Consider the following 27,319-nt stretch of genomic DNA (forward strand, 5'->3'; position numbering starts at 1 on the left):
TCAGGAGAGCACCCATTCACCCCGATTTGCTTGGAATGTTCTATAATCTTTGTGCTCTTGCCAGTTTATTGGGTTCCATAATTTCCCTTCCCCTTCCCAGTCTAGCTGGATTGCAGAGTTAAGTTTATGATTATGAAATAAAAACTAAACAGTTGTCTGTCAAAAAAAAAAAAGTTACCACATGATCAGGATGCTCGATCTATAATTTAGGGCCCCCTGGATCGCCCGCCCTCGTGAGCAACACAGTAACTATCCAGACCAGGAAGTTCATGACCAACCTCAGGAGAAGCAAATCCTTCTCCCTGGGAAGGGAACAGTACCTAAGACAGAAATTCGGGAAAAACTAGCTAAATGCACAAGACCAAGCAAACGTCAACTTTGTGTCTAGATTCAGGACCCATTTTGGTGGTGGCCAGGCTTTGGCGTGGTTTATGAACCCCAACACAGACTCGCAATGACTGTGTGAGAAGACGGCGACCTCAAGAACACAGAGGATGGAACGCAGGAGTCAGGCCTGCGGAGGCCGGTGTCGGGGCAGCAGACGGGAGCGGGGGAGCGAACTGTGCAGTGACTTCATCCTACCTACAGTGATCGGCAGTTTCCACGACAGCATTAATAAACCAGGAACTTAAGAGTTTAGGCCCCTACAGGACAGGAATGTTTCTGTCATTGCCTCTCCCCGCTGCTCAGAGTGATGGAGGAGAAGGGGTCTTGTGTGGCTGCCAGAAGCTTCCTCAGGAGCCTGCACAGGTGTGTTAGCATGTGGCCACGCACCTGCCATCCAGACCCGCTGTGGGCCGCCGCCCCGCCCCTCCCACCAGATCAGCCTCGTCCAGTGCATGCTGTTGGCTGCTGTCAGGTTCTCCTCGCCCACCCTTTCCTCTGGGGCACACCTCACCTTGTGATTAAAGAATGACAAGTAATTACTTGTTTAAGGCTTATCTCCTCCCAGGATCCTGCCTGTCCTGTTTCTTCTTTCCTGTCGGCTTCCAGAGATCACTGTGGGCTGAAAGAATGAGGTCCCGCCAGGAAGGTCTGGGCCCTCTTGGCCTGGTCCAGAGCCTGCGGGGTGGGCTGGGTGGCAGGGAGGTGCCCAGCCGGGCTAGGAGGAGGGAATCGCTCCAAGGGGACTGGCTGGGTGGGGCCTTTCCTATGGCAGCTGAGAGCATCGTGCAAACGCTGTCGCTGTCCCTGGCTTGCCACCTTGACTGGGCCGCCAGGAGGCTCTGTGGTGATGACCGAGCACCTGATCCCTGAGGGAGATCAAGACAGCGAGCCAGGGACAGACTGCTCCCTGGCCCTCCGCCACACCTGCTGGGACCTGCTCCGTGTGCAGACCTGGGGAAGGGCTGGGGATCCACACTCCAACTTCCCACGGTGGAAACTCCCAGGATTCCCACAAAGAGATCGGGCACGTTCTCCTTCTGCCTGATGTAAAAAGGCCAAACTCTGAAGCGCTGGGGACTAAGTGAACAGGCCCCTCTGTGAGCTGCGAGGCTCCGCATGTGGCTCCCAGCCTGTGCCACCAAGAGCCGGGACGCGGAGCCTGCCTGCTCCGCTTTGGAATCAGTTCTGCCACAACCAGGGGTTTCTTCTGTGTCTGGTCGGAGCCCCTGTGGCTCGGTGTTGGCTGATTGCTTGACATGACTTTATGGGGGCTGGGAACTCCTTGAGGGCCAGTTAATGTCTGGCTTAAGCAGCTGTCTGTGGGACTTAGTTACAGCGGTCTGAGCAGGTTAATACTCCAAGCCACTCCCCTGGCCCTGCCTCGGCCTCTTGGCTTCATCGGGGCCATCGAGGCTGCTGCCACCTGCCTGGCTCAAGGGAAGCGTCACTCACAGCTCATTATTTCCCAGATTTTAAACGCCCACCCCACCCCTGCTGCCCATGAAACAGGCCTCGTTTCTCCTCTTTCCTTCTGAGTCACAGCCAGCTGGTTCTGAGAAGGCTGGGCTGCAGGGAACGGGGACAGTGTTCTCATCAGTCCCGGCCAAGCTGTGAGCCGTCATTCATCCTCCAGGGCCAGGAGAAGGTGTGGCGAGAGTGGGTGCCAGGCAGTGGGCAGCGGGGAGCCCAGGGGCGATGAGGAGGGTGGGTGGGGCCCTGGCCGTTTTGGCTCAGTGGATAGAGCGTCGGCCTGCAGACCGAAGGCTCCTGGGTTTGATTCTGGTTGCAGGCTCCTCCCCAGCCCGGGCCCTGGTAGGGGCTTGTGCAGGAGGTAACCAATCGATGTGTTTCTCTCACATCAATATTTCTCTCTGCTTTCCCTCTCTCTTCTACTCTCTCTAAAAATAATCAATGGAAAAATAACCTCTGGTGAGGATCAAAAAAAAAAAAGGAGGGTGGATGAGGCAGTGGGCAGCGCTGTGTGGATGGCAGCTCAGGCTGCCAAGGCTCCGTCTGTGGGAGATACGGACACCTCCTATGCAAGGACATTTTTTTTCATATTTAATCCCACCCCACTATTGTGTCCTAAACTCCTCATGAGTGCCCTGTCCTAAGCATCGGTGTGAAAGTCTATAAAGCACAAGAAAGCCACCAGTTCCCAGTTCCTCACTGAACACAATGGATACACACAATCAGAGGAAGACAGGATAAGGGCATCTGCTGCCAGCTACACACAAAGAAGGTTGTCACCAATGCACAGCCCTACCGACGCAGGGGGCTTGGCGGGGAGGAAGAAACGACTCTAGGTAGCCTGCCGGCATGGTGGTGGGAAATGGAACTTGAAAATGGAGATTTGAGAATTGACTCCCAGCTCGAGCGTTTTCAGATTCGTTTTTAAAACAAGTCTCTCAGGCCCTGGCCAGGAAGCTCAGTTGGTTAGAGCATCGTCCTGAGACGCCAAGATTGCGGGTTCGATCCTTGGTCAGGGCACATATATGAATCAACCAATGAATGCATGAATGGATGGAACAACAGATCAATGTGTGCGTGTTTCTCTCTTCTCTCTCTAAAAAATATCAATTAAAAAAATGTTTAAAAAATAAATAAAACCCGTCCCTTGGTGAGGTAAAAAGTATTCTGTGAGGCTGCCAGTCCAGCTTAGTCGAGTCCATCATCACACCTTGGACATGGAAACGTGGCAGGAAGTTAACCCTGGGGGGAGACCAGTGGTGTGTCTGCACCACGGCAGCCAGGGACACTGAGGGCGGCAGCAATGGGCTGCACTGTCCCCACAGGTCATATGTTGGAGTCCTGACCTCTAGGACCTCAGAATGTGACTGTACCTGGAGGTGGAGATTGAGGTAGAATGAGGTTCCTGGGGTGGTCCTAATCCAATGTGACTGGTATCCTTACAAAAAGAGGAGATCAGGACACAGATACACACAGAGGGACAACCATGGGGGACACAGGGAGGAGACGGCTGTCTACACCTGGATCTCTGACCCCCAGCCTCCAGGATGGGGATAGTAAATGTCTGGTTTAAGCCGCCGTCTGTGAGACTTAGTTACAGCGGCCCGAGCAGATCAACACGCATTCCAATCTCAAACAAAAAGTTTTCCAGCTTCCCCCCTCCCCCCCTTTTTTTTAACATAGAATGATAAAACTTTAATTCCAACTAACTTGGTCTTAGCAGTGAGGATGGACAACCAGCCACTCCCAGGCAAAAAGCCAAGTGCTGGTAAGAAACCTCAGTTCCAATGGCTGCATCGGTTCACCGACCCTGAGTGCAGCCACCTGCCTCCCTCTGCGTCTCCCCAGCAGCTCCCTTCCTTTCCCAGATAGCAGGAGAGGCAGCGGGCAGGAGGAGCTCACGGCCACTGTAACCCCAACTCTGCTTCTCCATATGGGGGTCCAGTTGATGGAGCCCATATAAAGGAGTCGTCCTCGGCCACAGAACACGCTATTTCCAAACCAGATGCAAATCTCTGCTTATCCGTCCGTCCGCTTCTCTGCCTAGGCAGCCAGCTCTCACGTCTCGAATTATGGAGGTATTTTGAGCACCTGGCCCGGTGCCTGGCTTAAAGTGGCTCAACATGACAATGTCTGCTGAATAGATGAATGAAAATGGATAAAAATGTTCATCGTATACATGCTGAAAAATCCCAACATCTAACAGTTGTCATATCCTCTGTGAACGTTAAAGTGATTTTAAGGACGTGTCAGGAAGAAAGAAAAAGACCTTCCTGGTGGTACCGCCATGGCCTGGGTGCCAAGACTGATCCACTGAAGGTACTCGAACAAAACACCCATTGACGGTCCCACTTAGCAAGCCTGGTGTGGGGGCGGGTGCTGGCTGGCACCGTTGCGCAGCATGACCTTCTTCCTCAGTAAGTCAGCAGCTACGGGATCCAAGTTCCTCACAGATATTAATCTTTAAAACTTGGGAACGAGAAATCAGAATACCCCACACCCTAATTATTCGGTGCTATTGAGAACACCGTATTTGCATGCTTTCAAATATTGAAAATTACCCTATCTGATCCTCTCAATCTTTTGTTTCATGACAAATATTCCAGAGGTAAAAACATTTCTTTTTGTGTTGATCAGATTTTTAGGAGTATGTCAGTAGGAGTTGGGCAATAGGAATACACCAAAAAGGCTGCGGGTTCAATTCCCAGCCAGGGCACATATAAGAAGCAGTGAATGCATAAATAAGTAGAACAACAAATCAATGTTTCTCTCTCGCGCTCTCTCAAAAAAAAATCAATTAAAAATATATTTTAAAAAACCGGAGTCCTCCGTGAACATTCATACCCTGGAGGGCCCTGCTGCCACCGATCCTGGAAAGGGAATGAGGGGCTGTGTCTAAGCGGATGGTCTGCGGTCTGGCCGGCAGCGGGGAGCTGGAGGAGTTGAAGTAGGAGGTCCAGGCGCAGACATCCCGGCTACTAGACCTGGCCCGGACAGCAGAGCTGCATTGCATGGGCGTGCTCAGCGGACACAGAAATGGTTGCATTCTTGCGGCACCTTGAGGTGCCAGTGCGTGACGAGCGTGATGCCGGTCGGTCTCCGCTTCATACTGCTGCTTCCACTGGCTGGGATAATGAGACTGTAAAAGCCCTCTGGGAAGAGGTGCTCAAGTGAATGCTGCCCATCAAAATGGCTGTCCTCCCCCACTCTATGCAGCTGTTGCCCGAAGGCGGGGCTGACCCAGATGCTAAGGACCGTGTGAGGCTATAGCAATGCACCGGGCGGCAGCCAGGGTAACCTGAAGATGATTCATATCCTTCTACGGAGCATCCACAAGCAGCCAAGGTACCACTCCTCTATACTTAGTCCGGGATGAGGAGAGAGTGGGAGAGGCTTAACTGCCAGTGTCCCAGGGAGCAAGTATTTACATTGAGAATAAAGAAGATAAGACACCCCTTGCAAGGGCACAGGAATGGTGGGAGTGAAGCAGCTTGGATTTTTTTTATTTAATTTTTTTGTTAGTCCTCACCTGAGGATATTTTTTCCATTGATTTTTACAGAGCGTGGAAGGGAGGAAGGGAGGGAGAGGAGAGAAACATCGATGTGAGAGAGACACATCCTCTGGCACGTGCCCTGACCAGGGCCGGGGATCTTACCTGCAACCCAGGTAGGTGCCCTTGACCAAGAATCGGACCTGAGACCCTATGGGGCATGGGCCGATACCCTGAGCACCAAGCTTAGGGCAAGCAGCTTGGATTTATTCTCACTGTGAATGTTTCGTGATTGTCCCCTGTGTCCTGGAAACAAAGTGCTTGAGCACAGACATCATCTATGAAGGATGAAGTGTTTTTTCACCTCCAAAGTTTTGTAAACATTTTGAATATTGTTTCTGCTGAATACTGTTTCTATTTGTTCTAAGCTTACAATTTGTGACTGCTGAGGTGGTTCTGCTAGTGTTGTGTAATCTATACAGAATTCTGGCTAATTCGAGTAAGTGGTTCTGTGGCTACTGTGAGACTTGGGCACTCTTCCAGGCCCCCTTTGACTCCCTCTGATGTGGAACAACCCCAGTAGCCTCAGGCCAGCTGTTCTGCCAGATGTTTTTAGGTGGATTCTAGAATGTTCCTTCTGTACAGTCAAAACATATCTGCCGGGGTCCAACCCCAGCATCTGGTGCCCGAACAGGGAGAAGATGGCGGTCGCAGTGAGAACTTTGCAGGAGCAGCTAGAAAAGGCCAAAGAAAGCCTAAAGAACGTAGATGAGAATATTCGCAAGCTCACCGGGCGGGATCCGAATGACGTGAGGCCCATCCAAGCCAGATTGCTGGCCCTTTCTGGTCTTGGTGGAGGTAGAGGATGTGGTAGTAGTTTATTGCTGAGGCATGGATTCTCAGATAATGGAACACTGTGTCCCCACCCAAACAGAGGAGGTTAAATAGAGCTGGGGCAAGGAGAATGCTGGATTATTTCTGAGGGGTAAGCAGTGAGGTATTTGTGATCATGTACACCAGCTAGTCAGCAGTGTAAAAAAAATATTGATCTCCTATTAATGATAGGCATGTTGAAGTAGTTGGCAGGAAATGTACTGACATCTGCAACTTGCTCTATCTGTACTGCATAAAAAAAAAGATGAGTTGATGGGTGGTTAGATGTTGGGGTCAAACCCCAACAGGTCCAGGTATCCCCAAAGGTGTGGATGGAGTTGGCGAAGAAGGAATGACACAGAGACAGCGTTCAGTTGATCAGCAGCATAGCCAGGATCTCTAGCCAAATTCTGGTTAGGTTCTCCAGCCAGGTTCTGTCCAGGTTCTCCTGCCATGTTCTGTCTCTAGGTTCTCCAGCCAAGTTCTGTAGCCATGTTCTGTCCAGGATCTTTTGCCATGTTCTCTCGCTAGGTTCTCTCTCTAGGTTCTGTCTCTAGGTTCTGTGTCCTGTTGTCTTGTTACATCTGTATTTATACCAGTTTATTTTAATCCTGTCAATTTCTATTGCAAAGGTTAGGGTGTTTCTTATCTCCATTCCAGGGAGTAAAGATTATGTAGCTTAAGCATGATTGTTTGTAGTTAAAGTGATTAACTACCCACCTGGCACTTAGTTAAGAGGTTTTATCCCCTCCCTAACTTCAGGGAAAAATCCCTACCTCGGGAAACAACCTTTCTCGGAGAGGTGACCTTGGTTAAAACACATAGCGCTAAGGGGAGCAAACATATTAAGAACAATATGCCATATACGCCAGATCCCTTGAAACATATGCTGTGCAGATGTTTCTTCTCTGCAGCGACTGTGTCAAGCAGCAAGGATGGACCAGCTCCCAGCACATATCCTAGTTTTCCAAGCTTAAAGGCCTATACCAAAAACTGCCACTTTTTCAAATGCACTTAATTTATTTTTGTAATAGGAGGAATACTTAATATACTTCAGAGAACAAATTTTCCATAGGCAGGGCAGCTGTTCCAAGTTGGGTGTTCATAAGCACTAAAATAATTAAACATGATAGCCTGTGCACCCATGTCTTCTTTTAACGAGGGACTTCCCTCCATAAAATGTGTTGTTTTGAAAAGGAAGTTTTAAAGTACCTCTATTCAGTCATCCTGTAGGGAGAAGTATGTAAAGCTTGTTAACATGTTGTGTCACAAAAATGTGCTTTGACTTGTATTTCAGAAACTTCAAAAAAGTAAAATGTTGAGAGAATCTAAAACAAACAAAAAACCCAAAAAACTTACTGGAAATGCCAGCAAGTGTGATGGAGTGGGATTCCAATCACGGAACACGTGCAGCTGTTGGCCATGCGGAACTACACAGAGTCGCCAATGTAAGTCCTTTGCTTATTCCTGAGAATACAACTCCCAGGTCCATATGAAATAACCTGTGTGCATAAACTCATTGCTATTTCTTTTATTTGCAAGGACAACTCACCATTGGCAGAGGCGGGGCCAAGAGCAGCCACAGCCACAGCCAGAGCCACAGCAAGACTGGTCCCAGTCCCCGAAATTAACCCTTATCCTGCAGCTCCAACTGACGGCATTTCCTGCCCTTGCTTTTGACTTGATCAGTGGATCCCTTCCAACCAGTAACCTCTTCATGTTGGTCGGTAAGTTTACTTCCCCAGAGAATTATAATAGATACATGCCAAATAAAAATCACTTAATATTTTAAAGATAGCCAAAACCGGTTTGGCTCAGCGGATAGAGCGTCGGCCTGCGGACTGAAGGGTCCCGGGTTCGATTCCGGTCAAGGGCATGTACCTGGGTTACGGGCACATCCCCAGTGGGAGATGTGCAGGAGGCAGCTGATCGATGTTTCTCTCTCTCATCGATGTTTCCAGCTCTCTATCTCTCTCCCTTCCTCTCTGTAAAAAATCAATAAAATACATTTTAAAAAAAATATATTTTAAAGATAATTCCACGTCGTTACAAAGCAGTCACAGGGATAGGAAGCACAGCACAGGGAATATCGTCAATGATGTTGTAATAACTGGATGGTGCCACGTGAGTACTAGGCTTATTGGGGATCACCTCATAAATTATGTAAAAGTCTAACCATTATGCTTATCTTTCATTATTACAGAATTATAATACTTTTCCCTTTTTCTCCATTTCTTGACTGCTTTTCTGCGCTCTTTGGGAATGGGAAAAACAAAACTTTCCTGGAAGATGGGGGGGCTGGGGGGGGAGGGAGGAATCCCTGCCTGGCAATGGGATGGGCAGTGTCTCTCCCTGTGGCCTCAGACGACTGTCTTAGCTCCCAGCCACACATGCTCGAGGGATGGTCGCAAATAGGAAGAAAACCTCAGAAGACCTGCAAGGCCCCTTGGTTGGCAGTGGTGAGAACAGGCCCCGCCCTTTCTCAGCCTGTCAGAAGCAAAGAAGTAGGAAGTAATCCAGATTCTTGGGGAGTGGGGGTGGTGAGAGTAGGGCTCTTACACGGGAGCTCTTCCCCACTCACTTAGCCCTCACAGCCAGCCTATGAGGCGGTGCTATGATCCTCGCTTTAGGAATGAGGAAACGGAGACCCAGAGAGGTCAACCAACTTGCCTGAGAGAACACAGCCATGGCCAAAAGAAGCAGAGCCAACGTTTGAACCAGGCCACCCAGCTCCAGCGTCTCTGTCAGTAACCACTGTGTGAAAGTGGCTTTCAAAGAGGGCAATGGTGACTGGACAAGAAGGGCAGTTACTCTTAATTCAACATCCCAGCTTGCAAGTTAGTCTTTGTTGTCCCTATCTGACAGGTGAGATTGAGGCTTAGTGTGGGTTACATACCTTGCCCAAGGTCAAGGTTAAGGGAAGAGGGCCCAGCTCTCAGAGAGTTTAAACTGCCTGTGGGCTCTTCTCCCTATAATAGCTGGGTATTTTTATTAGATCACACTATCTGATGAACTCAATGAATCCAGAAAATCAAGTTGCAGGAAGCTTATGACCTGATTTTAAAACCTAATTATATGGGTGAAGGGAACAGAAATCTTCACCCCTGTGTGGGGTACTCCCAGAGCTGGGACTCTCTGTGCCTGGCATTTGCTGGGACAATGGGGAGCATTTTAGGCTGGGCAGCTGGGAGGCAGTGTGGACCCTCAGTGGACATTGGGGGCGGTACCTTGGTCGGCCCGCACGGGTCAAGGGGTTTTGTCCCCAGCTTTGGGGTCAGGAGACACCTTTTGATATAGCATCAGGAACACGGGCTCCGGAGCCATTCCTGCATTCCAGGCAGAGCTTTGACCAAATCATGGGCGCCGGGCAGGTTATCTAGTCTCTCGGCGGCACCTGTAAAAGGATGTGGGATTGAGTGAGGTTACAGGGGTAAAGGGTTTTCTGTAAAATGCTCTGCAAGTGTGATTTTATCGTCCCTGCTCTTAGGGACTCACACGCACCAACCAAGCTCCCACGATCCAGGCTGGCTCATTGATGGGTCAAAATTTCAGTTAATTGGTTGACTACGAGAAATCGAACAACTATGGACCCTGGAACAATTGGGCTGATGATGGATCTCCCTGCTTATCGGCCACTTGGACCTCAGTTTCCTCATCTGCAAAATGGGAAGATATAGGAACCCATCTGGGGAGTTACTGTAAGAATTAAATGAGATGAATAAGCAAAGCACTTGCTTTCTTTCCCTGTCTCCTCGTTTACTGACCTCCCACCTGCCGGAGTCCATTCATTGTCTTCACTAGCTGAGTTTAGACAGAGACCCCCAAAAGCTAGTAACCTTTGAAGTCCTAGCAAAGGTCAGAACTGCACCACCCAGTTAATCTAGGAACCACCCAGTTAATTTAGGTAATAATAGCTGAAGCATCCCACCTTAGTTCCCTTAATTCCTTAGGTACTTGTGTAGATCCTTGTTGATTATTGTTGATCAGATATTCTGCCTATTTCTGGAAATTGTCTACCAATGAGCTAATCCATGTGTCATTCAAACCTCCTTACTCTAGGGCTACCCCAGACAAACCTCCTTACCCTAGGGCTACCCCAGATCAAATAAAAGCTTAGAGCGGCCTGAGATCGGGGGAAGTCCCTCTCCTTGAGTTGGACTTGCCCGCCTGGTCCCCCAATATTGCAAAATTAGCTCGTGTCTTTTTCTCTCATTTGTTGTGCGGCTCCTCTTTCAGATACCGAACCCTACTCCACGCGGGACGTGGAAGGAAACACACTCGACACCACCTAACAGGGGTACATGGAAAATCCAAGCAGGGTGGACTCAGGAACCACCAGCCCCGGTTCACTCGAAGTTCCAGCCCCATCTCTGCCCCAACCTGGCGGGGTGCCAGTAGGAAAATCCCTTTTGCATCTCTGGGCTTCGTTTCTTCCTCCTAAAGGAAGGGTCCCCTGTCCCACCATCCACCCACACAGCTCTTCCAGCCCAGACCTTCTGGCTGCTTGTCACACCACCATTCATTAGGTTCTTACATATTCTTGGGGGTTTGAGACACACCCAGATCTCTGTGATACACACTCTGATCTCACAGGATTCCTTGGCTTGCTTGCATCTCTAGAAAGGAGAGGCGGCTCAGGTCATGCTCAAGGTTGACAACTAACTACATTATCCGGAGCCGAGGCTGGTGGCACATTTGTGAAGACACAACCCCCTCCCCACCCATACTACCTTATCTTTATCGAAACTTCAGAAGAATTGGAGCCAAAGCATTTCCCATGTTCATTGTTTTCCTGACTGAGGCTTACAAGGATGCCACCCAGTCTCTACAGTGTTGTTCAGATGAATACTTCTGGGAAACAGTTTAGTTGGGTGGTACAGATGACTGCATCTAAAAGTCATTTTAGCCTCCTGAGCAATTCTCCATGGTTCATTCTTGCCTAGGTTTTATTAAAATAAGATTTGTGCCCCCCCCCCCATGATAAAAGTAGTGCATATTCACCATAAAGTATCTAGGAAGTACAGACTAGCGCGAAGAAATACATGAAAACTACCCACGCCCCACTCAGACAACCACTGCCAACATTCTGATGGGTCCCTCTGCAGGAAAACATATGATGTTTATACAGAGAAATGCACAACACTAATTGCGTATAGGAACAATATTTTCATGTATGGATGTGTATGTTTTTCTTTTACAAATTTGAGGCTTAGAATTTAATTTCCTTTCATGTAAAACTTATTTTGTTGCCCAGCTGGTCTGGCTCGGTGGTTGAGCATCAACCTATGAACCAGGAGGTCATGGTTCGCTTCCCAATCAGGGCACATGTCCTTGGTTGCAGGCTCAATGCCCAGTAGGGGGCATGTAGGAAGCAGCCGATTGATGATTCTCAGCATTGATGTTTCTCTCTCTCTCTCTCTCCCTTTCTCTCTGAAATCAATAAAAGTATATATTTAAAACAACAAACTGATTTTATCACAATTCTATCACTTGATTAATAACATTCTAGAGCAGTGGTTCTCAACCTTCCTAATGCCGTGACCCTTTAATACAGTTCCTCATGTTGTGGTGACCCCCAACCATAAAATTATTTTCGTTGCTACTTCATAACTGTAATTTTGCTACTGTTATAAATCGTCATGTAAATATCTGATATGCAGGATGTATTTTCATTGTTACAAATTGAACATAATTAAAGCATAGTGATTAATCACAAAAACAATATGTAATTATATATGTGTTTTCCGATGGTCTTAGGTGACCCCTGTGAGAGGGTCGTTTGACCCCCAAAGGGTCGCGACTCAGAGGTTGAGAACCGCTGTTCTAGAGCTTTTTGTGTGAAAGATAAAGTTTATATCATACATGCTTCATCTAAACACTGCCTGCTTTCTTTTTTTGAATTTGGACTCACTCTGTATATACTTGTTTGTATCTTGCTTTTTTAAAAAAGGTTTTCCCCACTTTTAAAAATTAGGGCATACTTTACATATTAGTGTAGAGTTGTGTGAGTTTTGACAAACGTGTATAGTCTTGTAACTACCACCACAAACAAGATATAGAATTTTGCCTGTGATTAGATAGTTATCAAAACATGACTGAGAATGTCATCACACTTTCTGTCATTTGGAAAGAAAATGATTTAACTAATCTTTTTTTTGTTGGCCATTTAGCTTGTTTACAACTTTCTCTTACTGAATTTGCAATCTAGGGGAATGAAATGAATGAATGCATGAATGAATAAATGAATGAAAATGAGTGAAAGCTGGGATCTCGCTTTACTGGAGCTATACCAAACGGGCTTCTCCCTTCTCTGCTTGGAAAACTGCTCATCCTTTGAGACCCAACTCAGATCTCCTCTGTGAAGCCCCCATGATGCCAGCTGGAGAGTTGGATCCTTCTTCTGTGGTCCCTCTGCACCAGTCACACATTGTTTATAAAACAAACATTGCAATACTCTGTTTCTCTTCGCCCCTCCAGGCTGTAAACTGGGGGGCGGAGGGGGAAGTGATGTCTTAGCTCTGTATTCCCCAAACCTACGCCACACCTGGCACATAGGGCCCTAAAAATATTCATAAAATGAATGAACATTCTACCCCATTGAACTAAATTTGGGTATCTTCCCAATTCCCCGCCCCCCCCCCCCTCACCCCCAGGGGAGAGCGTGTACGTGTTCGCAGTCCTGTCCCCACGACCACAAGTTATGCAGTCAGGCTTCTACATTTGGGGAAATCGCAGGGGTCAGCACATCTGGAGTGCAATGGATATGCCTCGCTGTGGGAAAACCACCTTTGTGATCATGCTCTCTCTCCTGCCAGGTATTTGTTTTTTCCTGATTTCTTAGAAGGTACTTTATGAGCATGTGCAAGTATGGGCTGGATGAATTAAGCTGGTACATGTAAGGAGAGCTGGAGACTTTCCTCTGTTCCAGACCCTGGGTTAGGGGTGCAAATTCGTGTGTGTATGCAGTCACTCAATAAATATTTATTGAATGAATGAATGAATACATGAAGGAAAAAGAGGTGTGGTCCTGGACTCTGAGAGTTAAGAAAGCCAATCTGAGGGAGCAATCTGGGGGAGTCAAGGAATCTGCCTGGGTAGGGTCGTCTGCCCCCCATATTGCCTTTATTTAGACTTGGATAATTCAGGAACTCCTGACTGCCTCATCACAAATAGCCAGACAGTGGCAGTGGCGCCGGGCAACATGCCCTGACATTCTGGTTTGTGAAAAGTTTGTACTCCAGGAGTCAAACCCGAGGAGGAGCATCTGCTTTCATGTATTAAAGGTGTATTTATCAATATCTGTATCTGCAGGACCTAGCTACAGGACTTGGCACAGAGCTGGTGTTTAAAAAGGTTTGAGTAAGGCTGAAATAGGAATATGAATAAGGGTAAAAATGACCATCATTTGCAGAGTGCCTCCCAGCCAGGTTCTCATCTGGTTGCTCTCTGCAGATGTTCTACTTATTAGGAAAGCCCTGGGGTGGTTCTGGATCCTCTTCCCATCCTAGAGATAAGGCTCTGAATCCCAGACAGGTTCCCCTGAGTCAGACTCGGGCGCACACCGCGAGAAGCGCACACGGCCAGAAGCATCTGCGGGAGCCGAACCGGGTGCGCCTGGCTCCGAAGCCTGCATTCACCACCCAGCGCCTGGGGACTCGACTTCCAGCGCTGCCCATCTCTGCCTCTCCGACCACAGCAGGTAAAGCGAGGTCAAGGGGTCTTGCGTAGAAAGCGAGGAGTCCGGTAAGGATCGGTTCCGCGCAGGCTCCGGAAGCGACGCCGCGGGCTCGGACCTGCCAGCAGGTGACTTCCGCCCGCGCGCGCTCCCAGCAAGGTGTGGAGACGTGACGTCGGGAAGAGTCTGGCCCAGAGAGTGGACGCTCGATCATGACTCTGGAGTCCTCGCGCAGTAGGAGATTTGGGGGCGGCCCGGGAAGTGCCAGATGCTGTCAGGACCCGAGCCCGGAGCCACGACTCCGGGGAGGCGACCCCGACCTGGGCGGGGCCTGTGGGGGCGGGGCTCCGGCAGGGCCCATCCAATCGGCGCCCGGAAGGCGCAGACCGCCCCACCTGAGGAGGCGGCGCTTGCGCTCTCGGCCGCCACGGTGCTCGCCTGACGCCCCTCCCCGGGGCGGGGCGGGCCGGGCCAGCGGCGCTCGGCGCTGACGCTACGCCGACGCGCCCGACGTCGGGCACGTTGACGCCGGCGACGCGCAGCCGGGCCCGCTCCTCCCGTGCTCCGCCAGTGTCCGGCCGCGGGCCGGCCTTAGTGACTGGGGGCGGCGGGCCCGGGGCCGCGGGCGCGGGGCGCGCGCGGGCGCGGGCTGCCTTCGTCGGGCCCCGAGCTCGCCCGGAGCGAGCGGCCGCCCGGGAGCCGCCGCGGAGCCTCCTCGCCCGCTCCCGCCGGCGAGCAAGGTAAGGGAGCGGGAGACTGAGGCAGGCTCGGGCGGAGCGGGGTCCCGGGAGCCAGCCCCTCCCTGGGACGGCACCGCTGCCGATTAATGTCAGCCTTGCGGGAAGGGCGCGCTCCGTGGGGCGCAGGGCGGGAACTGGGGGCGGGGCCCGCGGCGCAGGGTCGGTGCGAGAGCCCTGCGGGCGCCCGCTGGAACCCCGGCGGGACCCCGGGAGGATGCGTCCCCCGCCCGCGCCCCGAGGGACGAGCTCTAGGCACTGCGCGCCGCCCCCTCCTCTGCCCCCCAGCGCCCCGGTGATCCCAGCTCCGAGCGCGAAAGGCAAACACCTGTGGCCGCGAGAAACCCCGACTCAGGCTGAGCTCCCGTTGCAAACGGTTCTCAGCACCCCGGGGTCCGTGATCTGCAGCACCTGGTGCGAGCGTGAGCGTGGAGAGGTCGTGGTGACCATCCAGTGCGTGGTCTTGGACATCTCCCGCTCGGGGGGTCTGCCGAGCCGGGAATACCGCGGCAGCCTCGGGCACCGGCCCTCTTTTCCCTGGCCCCGGAGTTATATTTGAGACACTTAATAGCCTCTCATAATCTCACCTTTCACTTTTCTTTCCTAGCCGTCACGGCTGTATCGACCTGCTGTATTTCCATTGTGGAATTTTTTTTTTTTTTTTGGTCTGGTAACTTACGTAAGTTAGATTGTCGGACCAGCCATTGCAGCCATTGGAAAACATGTCTCCCGGCCCCTAAGGAATCCAGGCCTTTTAGCGCTCCCCAAATCCAGCCCAAGAATTCAGTGAGCCGTCAGTCCTTCCCAGGAGCTGACGGCACGCATTCCTGTAAGATGCCTGGTGGATTTGTACTTGTCTGTGTGCTCCTCCGGTGCTTTTCCTGAAGACTGATTGGGTGGCGTGTGTTTCAACTTTCTTTCCCCTACCGGGAAATAGGAGAGAAAAAAAAAAGGTTACAGAAGCACACGTGTTTTCAACATCTAGAAAATACAGCTTTGCAAACAAAATACCAAGGGTTTGCTCTTTGTGTCCTTTATGGATCATTGTCTGTTAATGTCTTCATCTTGTGGTTTGCATGTGTGTGTTTTCCCAGTCTGTCATGTTCAGAGCTTAACAGTCAGATGGGAGACTGAGGCTGTGGGCCTTTCATTTATTAATGACAGGTAGCTATAAAGTTATGGCTTTGTGAGAGCCCCGATTTTGCACTTGCTGACTGTAGTCTGGGCCTTTTCTTTCAAGATGATGTGCGAGGTGATGCCAACCATCAGTGAAGCAGAAGGCCCCCCAGGAGGAAGTGGGAGCCATGGGTCCGGCTCGCCTTCGCAGCCAGATGCAGATTCGCATTTTGAGCAGTTGATGGTGTCCATGCTGGAGGAGAAGGACCGCCTTCTTGAGACGCTGAGAGAGACCCAAGAGACACTGGCGTTAACCCAGGGGAAATTACACGAGGTTGGCCATGAAAGAGATTCCTTGCAGAGGCAGCTCAACACTGCACTTCCGCAGGTACGGATGCTCTTCCCTCTCCTGCAGCTTTACAGATTGGTGTCTGCTAAGTGGTGTCATTTCTGGGAGGTCATCTTGATGGTGTTGGTATTTTTAGATGAGTCCTTTGCATGACCATTTGTGAGTTGATGGGGTTCTGGTATTTGTAAGAGCTATAGAGCCAGGTCCTGGGGATTAAAGTTCTCAGGAAAAAAGGTTCTGCCCTCTGAAGTCATGTGAAAACACCTCGTTACTCTTGTTCCTTTCTTCGGGGCGGCGGGAGGAACTGGATTTGGGGAGGTGCTCCCAAGTTTTTGAAAAAGGACCTTGAAACAGTCAAGCTACGCGGTGCCTTTCGATCACTCGTCTTCAGCCATTTCTTGTTAAATGGGTATTGCCCATGGATTGTGTCATGTATTTCTAATTAACTGATGAAATTGAATGGACAAATAGGATTGGTTTCACAGGAAAATACTTGTACAATCCGCCTTTATCAGGACCCCTGCGTGTTATAAATGAAATTTGTTCCAGGAAATAGAAGACTGGACATTGATTCCTTTGGAACTTTCTCCATGGCAGATGAGAATTCTAAAGCTGCAGTTGTTCATTTAAGTATGTTACGTTTGGACCAGTGTTGCAAACCCGTTGATTATGGAGCTGAATGAGGATTTAATGATAGGTGAAGGGAGAGAATGGCAACAGGAATGTAAGGTAAAAGGCACAGCCTGGTGGGAGAGAGGAAAGTGACTTGGGTGTTTATGAGCTGTCTAGGTGCCGTTTTACTTATTCATAATAGCTGCCTTGATGGTGCTTTCAGGCAGCCCTGAACAGGCACACATTGATGCTTTCGTGGTGGGTCTGCAGCACTAAATTAGTGAATGAATAATTACTGGCCTTAATGCGTTTCTTGGCTTTAGTCAGCTGTCCTGAAAGATTGATAAGTCCAACATTTGGATTTCTTTTTTAGCAGCAATAATTTAATGTCAGTGCTATAATATTTCCTTTTTTTTGGATTAGAGAATCATTAAGTTTTTTCTCATTCCAATCCTCTAAATTGCCCATCTTATTTGGGTCAGATTTTATTACCAGAAGTTTAGAAGTATTGGTCATATTATGTCTTGCCAGATTTTAGTGTATTGGTAAATCTTTTCAGTTGTATTTTTGTGTATGTGTGATTGTATTTGTTATAATGTGATTTGAGATAGGTACATATACTGAAGTGTATGTCAAATACATATTCGGTGAGCTAGTTTTTTTAAAGGAGCACAAGGACACAGCAGGGAAGGGATGGAGTTTTGTGCAGTACAGTCTCGTACAGGGGGTTGCCTCACCAGTGGGGTGAGACAGTTGCTCAATGATTTGTTTCTAGCTACTGCGCAGGGTGGTAACCTGGAAATGCCTCATTAAGTAGAGATGGTGTCGTGCAGTCACTCACCACCTCAGCACCCGGGGCCAGCATTTCAGAAACACAGGAACCGTCAAGTAAACGTGTTTTGGACGCTCCCCTTTCTTGGCATTTATCTCCTGTTTGGTGGTTAGCAGTGTAACCAGGTAGGAGGCATATGAATCAGATAAGTACATTTGTTCTCCTGGCACATTATGTAGGCAAGTATATACTTCAAAATTTGAATATAACATACACCAGGAAAATTCACAAATCATAAGTGTACACCTCTGAGTTCTTCACAAGGTGAACACATTCTTGTAACCACCACTAGCTCAAAAAACAGAACATTTCCAAGCTTCCCAGAAGCCCCTCTTACCTGCTCCAGTAATTGTCCCCCAGAGCTAACTATGCACCCCCCTCCCCGATTTTTTGGAAGGATTTTTAATTTTATTCCAGTGGTTTTCAATTTTTTTTAAAACCACAGGAACTCTTTCTTCAAGAAAACTTGTATTCAGAATCCCAATATATAAAACAAGTATCAGTAGAAAGTGACGGTCTTGACTTTTTAAAAAAATATTTTTATTGATTTCAGAGAGGAAGGGGGAGAGAGAGATGGAAACATCAATGATGAGAGAGAGTCATTGATCTGCTGCCTCCTGCACAACCCACACGGGATCAAGCCCGCAACCAGAGCATATGGCCTCACCAGGAATCAACCGTTACCTCCTGGTTCATAGGTCGATGTTCAACCACTGAGCCACGCCAGCCTGCCGGCTTTTGACTTTCAGTGATGATTGCTTTGGCATGTTCTTGACTTTATATAAATGCAGTAAAGTAATATGTATATTTTGTTTCTTGATTCTTTCATTCAACATTGTATGTGAGATCCATCCATGTTATCTTATAGCTTTGTTTATTCTCATCTGCTGTCTAGTAACCCAATATGTGAATGAATATACCATAACTTATTTATTTTTGAAATTGATTTTAGAGAGGGAAACATTGATGTAAGAGAGATACATCGATTGATAGGCACGACCTTCCAATGCATGGGATACTGCTTTAACCAACTGAGCCACACCAGCCAGGGCTATCATAACTTATTCTTTCTACTCTTTGTGGGTATCTGGGTTGTTTCTAGTTTTTGCAAATGCTGCCCTGAATATCCTTGCTTGGTTTTTGGGTGCAGATAGGTATACATTCCTATTAGGTGTGTTCAAAGGAGTGACAAGTAGTGGTGTGCATTTGATCAGCCTCAGTAGGCACTGCCCTGAGTGGTGTTGGGACCAGTTTGTACCATCTGCAGTGTGAGCAGTCAGTGGTTCTCTAATACGTGGTCTCATCAGTTCTTTCATTCTCGCTCTCTGGTGGGTGTTGAGTGCATATATGTATGGCAGATTTTCTTTTACGTTCTTGTGTTTGCCTCTTCACTCTCTCAGTGGTATCTTTTGGTAAGAAGTTTTCATTTTGCCTGACCGGTTTGGCTCAGTGGATAGAGCGTTGGCCTGCGGACTCAAGGGTCTTAGGTTCAATTCCAGTCAAGGGCATGTGCCTTGGTTGCGGGCACATCCCCAGTAGAGAGTGTGCAGGAAGCGTCTGATTGATGTTTCTCTCTCATTGATATTTCTAACTCTCTATCCCTCTCCCTTCCTCTCTGTAAAAAATCAATAAAATATATATTTTTTTAAAAAGAAGAAGTTTTAATTTTAATGTAGCCTAATTGATGCCCTTGGTTCATCATTGTACGATATCATGAAGTTCATGGAGGTGTTTTCCTGTGAAAGCTTTATTGTTTTATCTGTCACGTTTAGATCTACAATCCATCTGAAATTGATTTTTGTTTATGGTGTGAGATAGGGGCCAAGATCCTTCCCCCACCTGAAATATATAGATATCCAAATGACACCGCATAATTTATTAAGACCATCCTTCCCTAGTGCACTGCAGTGTCGTCTCTGTCATAAATCAAGTCACTGTAAATGTATGGGTCTGTTTCTGGACTCCCCTGTGCCCTTGATCTTTTGGTTATCTTTGCACAAATGCCACACTGTCTAACTTACTGTAGATGTAGTTAGTCTTGATAGCTGGTAATTTAAGTCCTCCAGCTTTGCTCTGATTCATGCTTACCTAGCTAATCTTTTTTTTTTTTTAGCATTTCTTTTTATTTTTTATTTTATTATATTTTTTAATTAAATCTTTATTGTTCAGATTATTACATTTGTTCCTCTTTTCTCCCCGCCATAACTCCCCTCCTTCCAGCTCCCACCCCACCCTCCGCCCTCACTCCCCACCCACTGTCCTCATCCATAGATGCACGATTTTTGTCCAGTCTCTTCCCGCATCTCCCACACCCCTTTCCCCCCCAAGAATAGTCAGTCCATTCCCTTTTTATGTCCCTGATTCTTATTATAATCAACAGTTCATTCTGTTCCTCAGATTATTTATTCACTTGACTCTTAGATTCATTTGTTGATAGATGCATATTTCTTGTTCATAATTTGTATCTTTACCTTTTTCTTCTTCCTCCTCTTCTTAAAGGATACCTTTCAGCATTTCATATAATGCTGCTTTGGTGGTGATGAACTCCTTTAGCTTTTTCTTATCTTTGAAGCTCTTTATCTGACCTTCAATTCTGAATGATAGCTTTGCTGGATAAAGTAATCTTGGTTGTAGGTTCTTGGCATTCATCACTTTGAATATTTCTTGCCACTCCCTTCTGGTTTGCAAAGTTTCTGTTGAGAAATCAGCTGACAGTCGTATGGGTACTCCCTTATAGGTGACTGAGTTTCTTTCTCTTACTGCTTTTAAGATTCTCTCTTTGTCTTTTGCTCTTGGCATTTTAATTATGATGTGTCTTGGTGTGGTCCTCTTTGGATTCCTTTTGTTTGGGGTTCTCTGCGCTTCCTGGACCTGTAAGTCTATTTCTTTCACCAGGTGGGGGAAGTTTTCTGTCATTATTTCTTCAAATAGGTTTTCAATATCTTGCTGTCTCTCATCTTCTGGCACCCCTATAATTCTGATATTTGTACGCTTGAAGCTGTCCCAGAGGCTCCTTACACTATCTTCGTATTTTTGGATTCTTTTTTCATTTTGCTTTTCCGGTTGGGTGTTTTTTGCTTCTTCGCATTTCAAATCTTTGACTTGATTCTTGTGCTCCTCTGGTCTGCTGTTGGGTGTCTGTATAATATTCTTTATTTCAGTCAGTGTATGCTTAATTTCTAGTTGGTTCTTTATCACAACATCGAGGGTCTCATTAGATTTCTTGAGGCTCTCATCAAGTTTATCGGCAGCTTCTAGACAGTTCTTGAGAGACCTTAAAAGTGTGGTTCTGAACTCAATATCCTCCCTTGATAGTTTTGTCCTGTTTCTTTGTCTCTGTATTTTTTATGCTTTCTTGGTGCACCCCCTAGTGGTCTTTGTGCACAGTCTTGTTGTAGTTAAGCCTTGATTGTTGTAGTTAATACTAGAGGGATTTGACCTCCAGGCTGACTGGCTGTGAGAATCAGCTGTGTCTGCAGTGGGAAAACTTCTGTCTTCTGGAGAGGTGCTAATCTAGCCTTTGCCTGAGGCTATCCGGCAAATGGCTCTGCGCAGGGTTTGGGTGGGTCGGGTCGCAGGGAATCAACAGGGCGGGCGGAGGGAGCAGTTATGGCTGCTCTCAGTCCCGTTCCCAGAGGCTCTGCTTCTCAGAATCCCAGCAACTGCTGCAAACCTCCAAGAGAAAGCTGCCCTCTCGTTCCAACCGATGCCAGACAATCCTGCTTCTCCCTTTTGAGTCTGAGTCCCTAGAGACTCGCCCGGATCTGGAGCTCAGAGCCTGGGACTCCCTCCCAATTGAAAACAACAACAGCGCCCTCAGCCACCAGCCCACTCCACGCGCACCTCCGTACCTTTGTATTTTCCACACTGCGCCTCCTCTGAGTCTTGGCACGCTGTTCTCCTTCCTTCTAGTTGAAGAATTTCCCCTCAGCCAGCCTTCCTGTGGTTCTGGGTGACGTCCGTTCCGTCTTTAGTTGTATTTTTGAAGTGGTTGTGCGAGGCAGCACACTCCGGTGTTTACCTATGCCGCCATCTTCATGTTAACTTTTTTTTACTTTAAAATTTTTCAATTACAGTTGACATTTGATATTATTAGTTTCAGGTGTGCAGCTTAGTGGTTAGATACGTATATAACTTACAGAATGATATTCCCCCATAAGTCCAGTACCTACTTGGTACCATGCATAGTTACCACAATATTATTGACCATATTCCCTATGCTATACTTTATGACTATTTTTATAACTGGCAATTCATACATATTAATCCCTTCCCCCTTTTCACCCAGCCTCCACCCTCTGCCTCCCCTTCTCGATCTGGTGACCATCACTTTGTATCAAGTGATTTTTCTTTTTTTTTAAATTAATTTTTATTATTATTTTTTTTTGCTAAAAGTATTACAAAGGTTATTACATAAGTGCCCTTTTTTTCCCCTACGCCCTTGACAATCCCCTGCCCTCCCTTACCCCCCAGTGTCTTATGTCCATTAGTTATGCTTATATGCATACATACAAGTCCTTCAGTTGATCTCTTACCCCCCTCCCTCCTGCCCCCCAACCCTCCCTGGCCTTCCCACTGCAGTTTGACAAAGGTGATTTTTCTTTTATGTGGTGGTTTAATTAAAAAGAAAATTTTTTTTAATTCTGTAATAATCCCAACCTGACCTCAGTGTATTCTTCTTTCACTGTTTTTGTTGTTCTTAATATTTTTTAGAATTATTTCATCTGCATTCATGAGAAATTGGTCTGTAATTTGACTTTTTTGAATTGTCTTATTGAAAGTGTTTATTTGACAGTGTTTCCAACTTGGCAATAAATGATGGTGATTTAGTTATAATTAACACATTGTATGCGGGAAACGTATTTATACGTTTTATAAATACGTTTCCCGCATACAATGTGTTAAATAGAAATGAGTATATGAAAGCCTAAGTTCAGAGAAGTATTATGTTTCAATACATGTATGTTATCTACTTGCCCAATAAAATTTTATGCTTCTATTATAATTAACTAGGAATGAACTTATTTCAGTTTTTTTAAAAGAACAATTTCTAGTCTCAAAATTCTTATTTTGTTACATCCTCATTGAAAGCCTAATTGAGAGTCAAGAAACGTATCTTGTAATGAGTCAAGCAAAAACATTACTGTAGCCTTGCAAGTAAATTATAATTGAAACTGTGGAATCCTGATGAATCTGTAGCATCCAACACTTTTCTTCACTGAATGTCTCTGATGCTAAATATCTGTGCGTATCTTCGAGCTCCGTGCTTTACGGTCCATTCTTTTTGTTGGGTTTGGTCAGGGCTATGCTGGTCTCATAAAACAAGGTGGGAGTGTTCCTCATGGGTTCCCAGAAGAGTTCCTGTGAGACTGGTGTTCTTTTCCCTTAGATTTTTGGAAGAAGCTGGGGTAGGGTTTGTTTTTGTGTGTGAGAAGGCTTTAATTTCAGATTCAGTTTCTTACATGGAAATAGGATTTTTCTTATTATCTGTTTCTTGTGTCTGTTTAGGTAGGCTTTTTCCCCCCTAGGAATTCATTCAGGTCTCCTGAACTTTTCAGTTAATGAGTGTGAAGTGGCTCATGTCCCCTTTACAATTATTTGATATTGGTCACTGTGCTTTATTTCTTTATCTTGCTGGTCTTGCTAGGGGTTTATCAATTGTATTAATCCTTTCAAAGAACCAACTTTTGGCTTTATTGATATTTTTTTCCTATGTAATTTTTGTTTTCTATTTCATTTTTTTCCCCTTCCATCTACTTTTTATTTGCTGTTCTTTTTTCTGGTTTCTTGAAATAGATGCTTAATTGATTTTTAGCTTTTCTTCTTTTCCAATATATGTGTTTAAGACTGTAAGTTTCCCTCTAAGCACACCTTTAGTTGCATTCCACAAGTTTTGATAAGCCAAATTTTTATTCTTTTAGGTAAAAATATTAAATGGTGTGGCTCAGTGGTTGAGCATAGACCCATGAACCAGGAGGTCACCCGTTCAATTCCCAGTCAGGGCATATGCCCGGGTTTTGGGCTGATCCCCAGCAGGGGGTTTGCAGGAGGCAGCTAATCGATGTTGATGTTTCTCTCTCATCAATGTTTCTACCTCTCCTCCGTTCCGCTCTCTCTCAAAAAAAATCAATAAAAACATATTAAAATATTTAGAATTTTGTCATTGTAGTATCTTTTTTTGTCATGAAGTTTTTAGAAAGTATACTACTTCCCAATGTTTGGGGGATTTTCTATTTATTTTTGTGTTGATTTCTAGCTTAATTTCATGAAGATACCTGTCTTAGTTTTTTCAGACTACTATAACAGTACCATAGACTAGCTGTCTTATAAACAACAGAATTTATTTCTCATGGTCTGGAGCAGGGATCCTCAAACTTTTTAAACAGGGGGCCAGTTCACTGTCCCTCAGACTGTTGGAAGGCCGGACTATAGTTTAAAAAAAAACTATGAACAAATTCCTATGCACACTGCACATATCTTATTTTGAAGTAAAAAAAACAAAATGGGAACAAATACAGTATTTGTATTTGCAGGTGGCCCGTGGGCCGTAGTTTGAGGACCCCTGGTCTGGAGGCTGGGAAGTCCAAGGTCTTGGTACCAGGTGATTCGATGTCGGGTGAGCCTGCTTCCTGGTGTATAGATGGCCAGCTTCTCACTGTCCTCACATAGTGACGGGGCAAAGGAGCTCTGTCCACTCATGACCTAATCACCTCCCAAAGTTCCTGCCTCCTCATACCGTCACCTTGGGGCGGGGGTGGAGGATTTGGAGGGACATAAACTGTCAATCCACTGCAATTCCTAAGTAGACTGCATTATTTCAGTCCTGTGAGATGTGTTGAGCTTGCCTGATGATGAGACAGCATGTATTCATTTTTGTGAACTCTTCCTTGGGTACTTGAAAATAATGAGTATTGGTGGGAAAGCAGTGTTTTAAGTATATCAGATCAGATTTGTTTGAAAGCAACAAATGAGATTTTTGAAACACATTTCTCTCAGAGAACTCTTGTATATGAAACTGAGAAAAGAGAATTCAGTTGTTCAGGTTGAGTTTTGGGTGGGACCCCAAATTTTGCCCGTGTCTCTCCAAGTCTGCTAATCCCTGAGACTGGAGTGTATATAAGACTCAGACACCCTAGCGAATAAGGTGGTGGTGTGTTTTTTTAAATGTTTTATTAATTTTGGAAAGAGAGAAAAAAACATCAATGTGAGAGAGAAACATCGATCAGCTGCCTCCCGTACTCATCCAACCAGGAACAAACCTGCAACTTGGGCATGTGCCCTGACTGGGAATTGAACCTGAGACCTTCTGATGCATGGGACAACCCCAATCACCTGAGCCACACCAGCCAGGCCTGAACAGGTTCTTAAAAATCACAACTCTGCCGAAACCGGTTTGGCTCGGTGGATAGAGCGTCAGCCTGCGGACTGAAGGGTCCCAGGTTCGATTCCGGTCAAGGGCATGTACCTGGGTTGCGGGCACATCCCCAGTGGGAGATGTGCAGGAGGCAGCTGATTGATGTTTCTCTCTCATCGATGTTTCTAACTTTCTATCCCTCTCCGTAAAAAATCAATAAAATGTTAAAAAAAAAATCACTACTCAGCCAGGTTGGTGTTGCTCAGTGGTTGAGCGTGGTCCCATTGACCAGGAGGTCAAAGTTCAATTCCCATCAGGGCACATCCATCCCCAGTGGGGGGCATGCAGGAGGCAGCCGATCAATGATTCTCTCTCATCATTAATGTTTCTATCTTTCCCTCTCCCTTCCTCTCTCTAAAATCAATAAAAATATATTTGGCGGGGGGGGGGGGGGGGGGGGGCGGGGAATCACAACTTAGTGAGAAGTAAGCCTACCTACATCAGATGTGTCGATTGTCACAGCAGAGGTTTAGGGGAAGCTGGTGGCAGTATCAAGTGTGCTGGGTGGATTGGAAAGGGAAGCAGGTGGAAGCAGACTTGTCGGGAGGATGAGATCTGGAAAAGCTCTGATGCTGGGGAGACAAAGAAACTGGGGTAGAGATGCTCCTGAACATTGGACAGTGCAGCTCCCGCCCCCCACAGGGAAGTGTATGCAGGGAAGTGGAGGGGCTCCAGGGGTCCACAGCCAGAGGCGGTGCAGCGCTCAACTATAATTCTGTCTTCAGGGCTTTCAACAAGGAGATCAAGCACGGGCTGAGCTTAAGTCAGTGCACAAGTTAGGGAGACCGACCTCCTAATCAGGGTGCGGTAAGTTAGTCAAGGCCTCCTCACTGAGCGTAGGCTTCTATGATGGTCCCCCTGGTGTGCCTCACTGACTTGGCAGAACCTCGCTCAGGAGACCGGGCTTATTTCCATGGTTCCTACTTTATGAAACGGTTAAATATATCCTTTCCAAGTAGCACTGGCCATTTGTATCTCCTCTCTTTTGCACAACTTGCCATCTTTTTTAAAGCAGCCCTGCCTTGTCTTCCTCTGTGTCAGCACCTTTAATTGTTTGCATGAGACAAAGCCTTCCACTCTTTTTAAAAAAAGGGGGGGGGGGGGTATTGATTTCAGAGAGAGGAAGGAAGAGAGGAATAGAAACATCAATGATGAGAGAGAATCATTGATCGGCTGCCTTCTGCATGACCCCTTCTGGGGATCAAACCTGCAACCAAGGTACATACCCTTGATCGGAAAATGAACCTGTGACCCTTAGGTGTGTCGGCTAACACTCTAACTGCAGAACAACACTGGCCAGGGCTACAGTGGTCACTTTCTTATTTTTAAATATATTTTTATTGATTTCAGAGAGAAAGGGAGAGAGAGAAACATCAATGATGAGAGAGAATCATTGATTGGCTGCCTTCTGCTTGACCCCTACTGGTGTTCGAGCCCGAAACCTGGGCATGTGCCCTGACCGGGAATCAAACAGTGACCTCCTAGTTCAGTGATGGCCAACCTTTTGAGCTCGGCGTGTCAGCATTTTGAAAAACCCTAACTTAACTCTGGTGCCGTGTCACATATGGAAATTTTTTGATATTTGCAACCATAGTAAAACAAAGACTTATATTTTTGATATTTATTTTATATATTTAAATGCCATTTAACAAAGAAAAATCAACCAAAAAAATGAGTTCACATGTCAGAGGTGACATAGGTTCGCCATCACTGTCCTAGTTCATAGGTTGATGCTCAACCACTGAGCCACCCCAGCCAGGTGAGCCTTCCACTTTCAGTTGAGCCCCTCAGGTTCCGAGTTCCATATCCCTGGGAGACCGTGGTAGAGGCAGACAGAATCCCTGTCTTTCGAGAGCTGACATATCAAACCACTTCTCAACAGAAGTACAGGTTGTGAGGTGTATCTTCACAGACTACGTAGTTAGAAAGACACAGCCAAGGCTGTGTGAGGTGTGCTGTCTGTGGCACACTGGGGTCCAGGAGGGACCCAGAAAAGGCCTGTGGAGGGTCTCTTTTGGTCAGAGATTCAGAGGCTGAGAGAAGCCAGCCGTGAGACCTTCCCCAGCACTGTGACTGCAGGGGCTAAGGCCAGAGGCAAGAAGAACTTGGCCATGGCTCACACCATGGAAGTGAGGCCATTGTTCCTGCAGCAAAGGGTGAGGGGGCCAGGTGGGCAGTCAGAGCCTTGCCTGCCAAAGAGTGAGGGTTTCTTTAAATACTGTCACGGACCAGGTGGAGAGATTAACAAGGTTTAAGATGTTTTTATTTTTTTTTATTTATTTATTTTTAATTAAATCTTTATTGTTCAGATTATTACATTAGTTACTCTTTTTTCCCACCATAACTCCCCTCCACCCAGTTCC

The 27,319-nt window shown here is 46.9% G+C and overlaps 2 protein-coding genes and 1 non-coding gene across 10 annotated transcripts in view; 2 read left to right on the forward strand and 1 right to left on the reverse strand.

Annotated features, from left to right (window-relative positions):
• The first annotated feature begins 4,760 nt into the window (after positions 1-4,760).
• On the forward strand, positions 4,761-5,159 carry PSMD10 (proteasome 26S subunit, non-ATPase 10). Its single transcript, XM_070426473.1, is given in 6 exon segments — positions 4,761-4,827; positions 4,830-4,865; positions 4,868-5,005; positions 5,008-5,074; positions 5,076-5,113; positions 5,116-5,159. Coding segments are annotated over 6 exon segments (390 nt in total).
• Positions 5,160-12,872: 7,713 nt separating this feature from the next.
• On the reverse strand, positions 12,873-13,044 carry LOC139019098 (U1 spliceosomal RNA). The gene has a single exon (XR_011472997.1). It is a non-coding gene; the product is annotated as a U1 spliceosomal RNA (small nuclear RNA).
• A 1,485-nt stretch (positions 13,045-14,529) lies between these two features.
• The window catches only part of PPFIA1 (PTPRF interacting protein alpha 1), a 57,418-nt gene continuing 44,628 nt past the window's right edge, over positions 14,530-27,319 (forward strand). For all 8 annotated transcript variants that reach the window (XM_070427717.1, XM_070427719.1, XM_070427722.1 and 5 more), the window contains exons 1-2: positions 14,530-14,636; positions 15,874-16,137. In XM_070427717.1, the coding sequence (XP_070283818.1) occupies positions 15,874-16,137 (264 nt within the window). In that variant the 5' untranslated portion in view covers positions 14,530-14,636. The remainder of the gene's footprint in view (positions 14,637-15,873; positions 16,138-27,319) is intronic.

This window comes from Myotis yumanensis, unplaced genomic scaffold, assembly GCF_028538775.1.
Source record: "Myotis yumanensis isolate MYYU_CA2020_CCGP unplaced genomic scaffold, mMyoYum1.0.hap1 SCAF_10, whole genome shotgun sequence".
Taxonomy (NCBI): Eukaryota; Metazoa; Chordata; class Mammalia; order Chiroptera; family Vespertilionidae; genus Myotis; species Myotis yumanensis.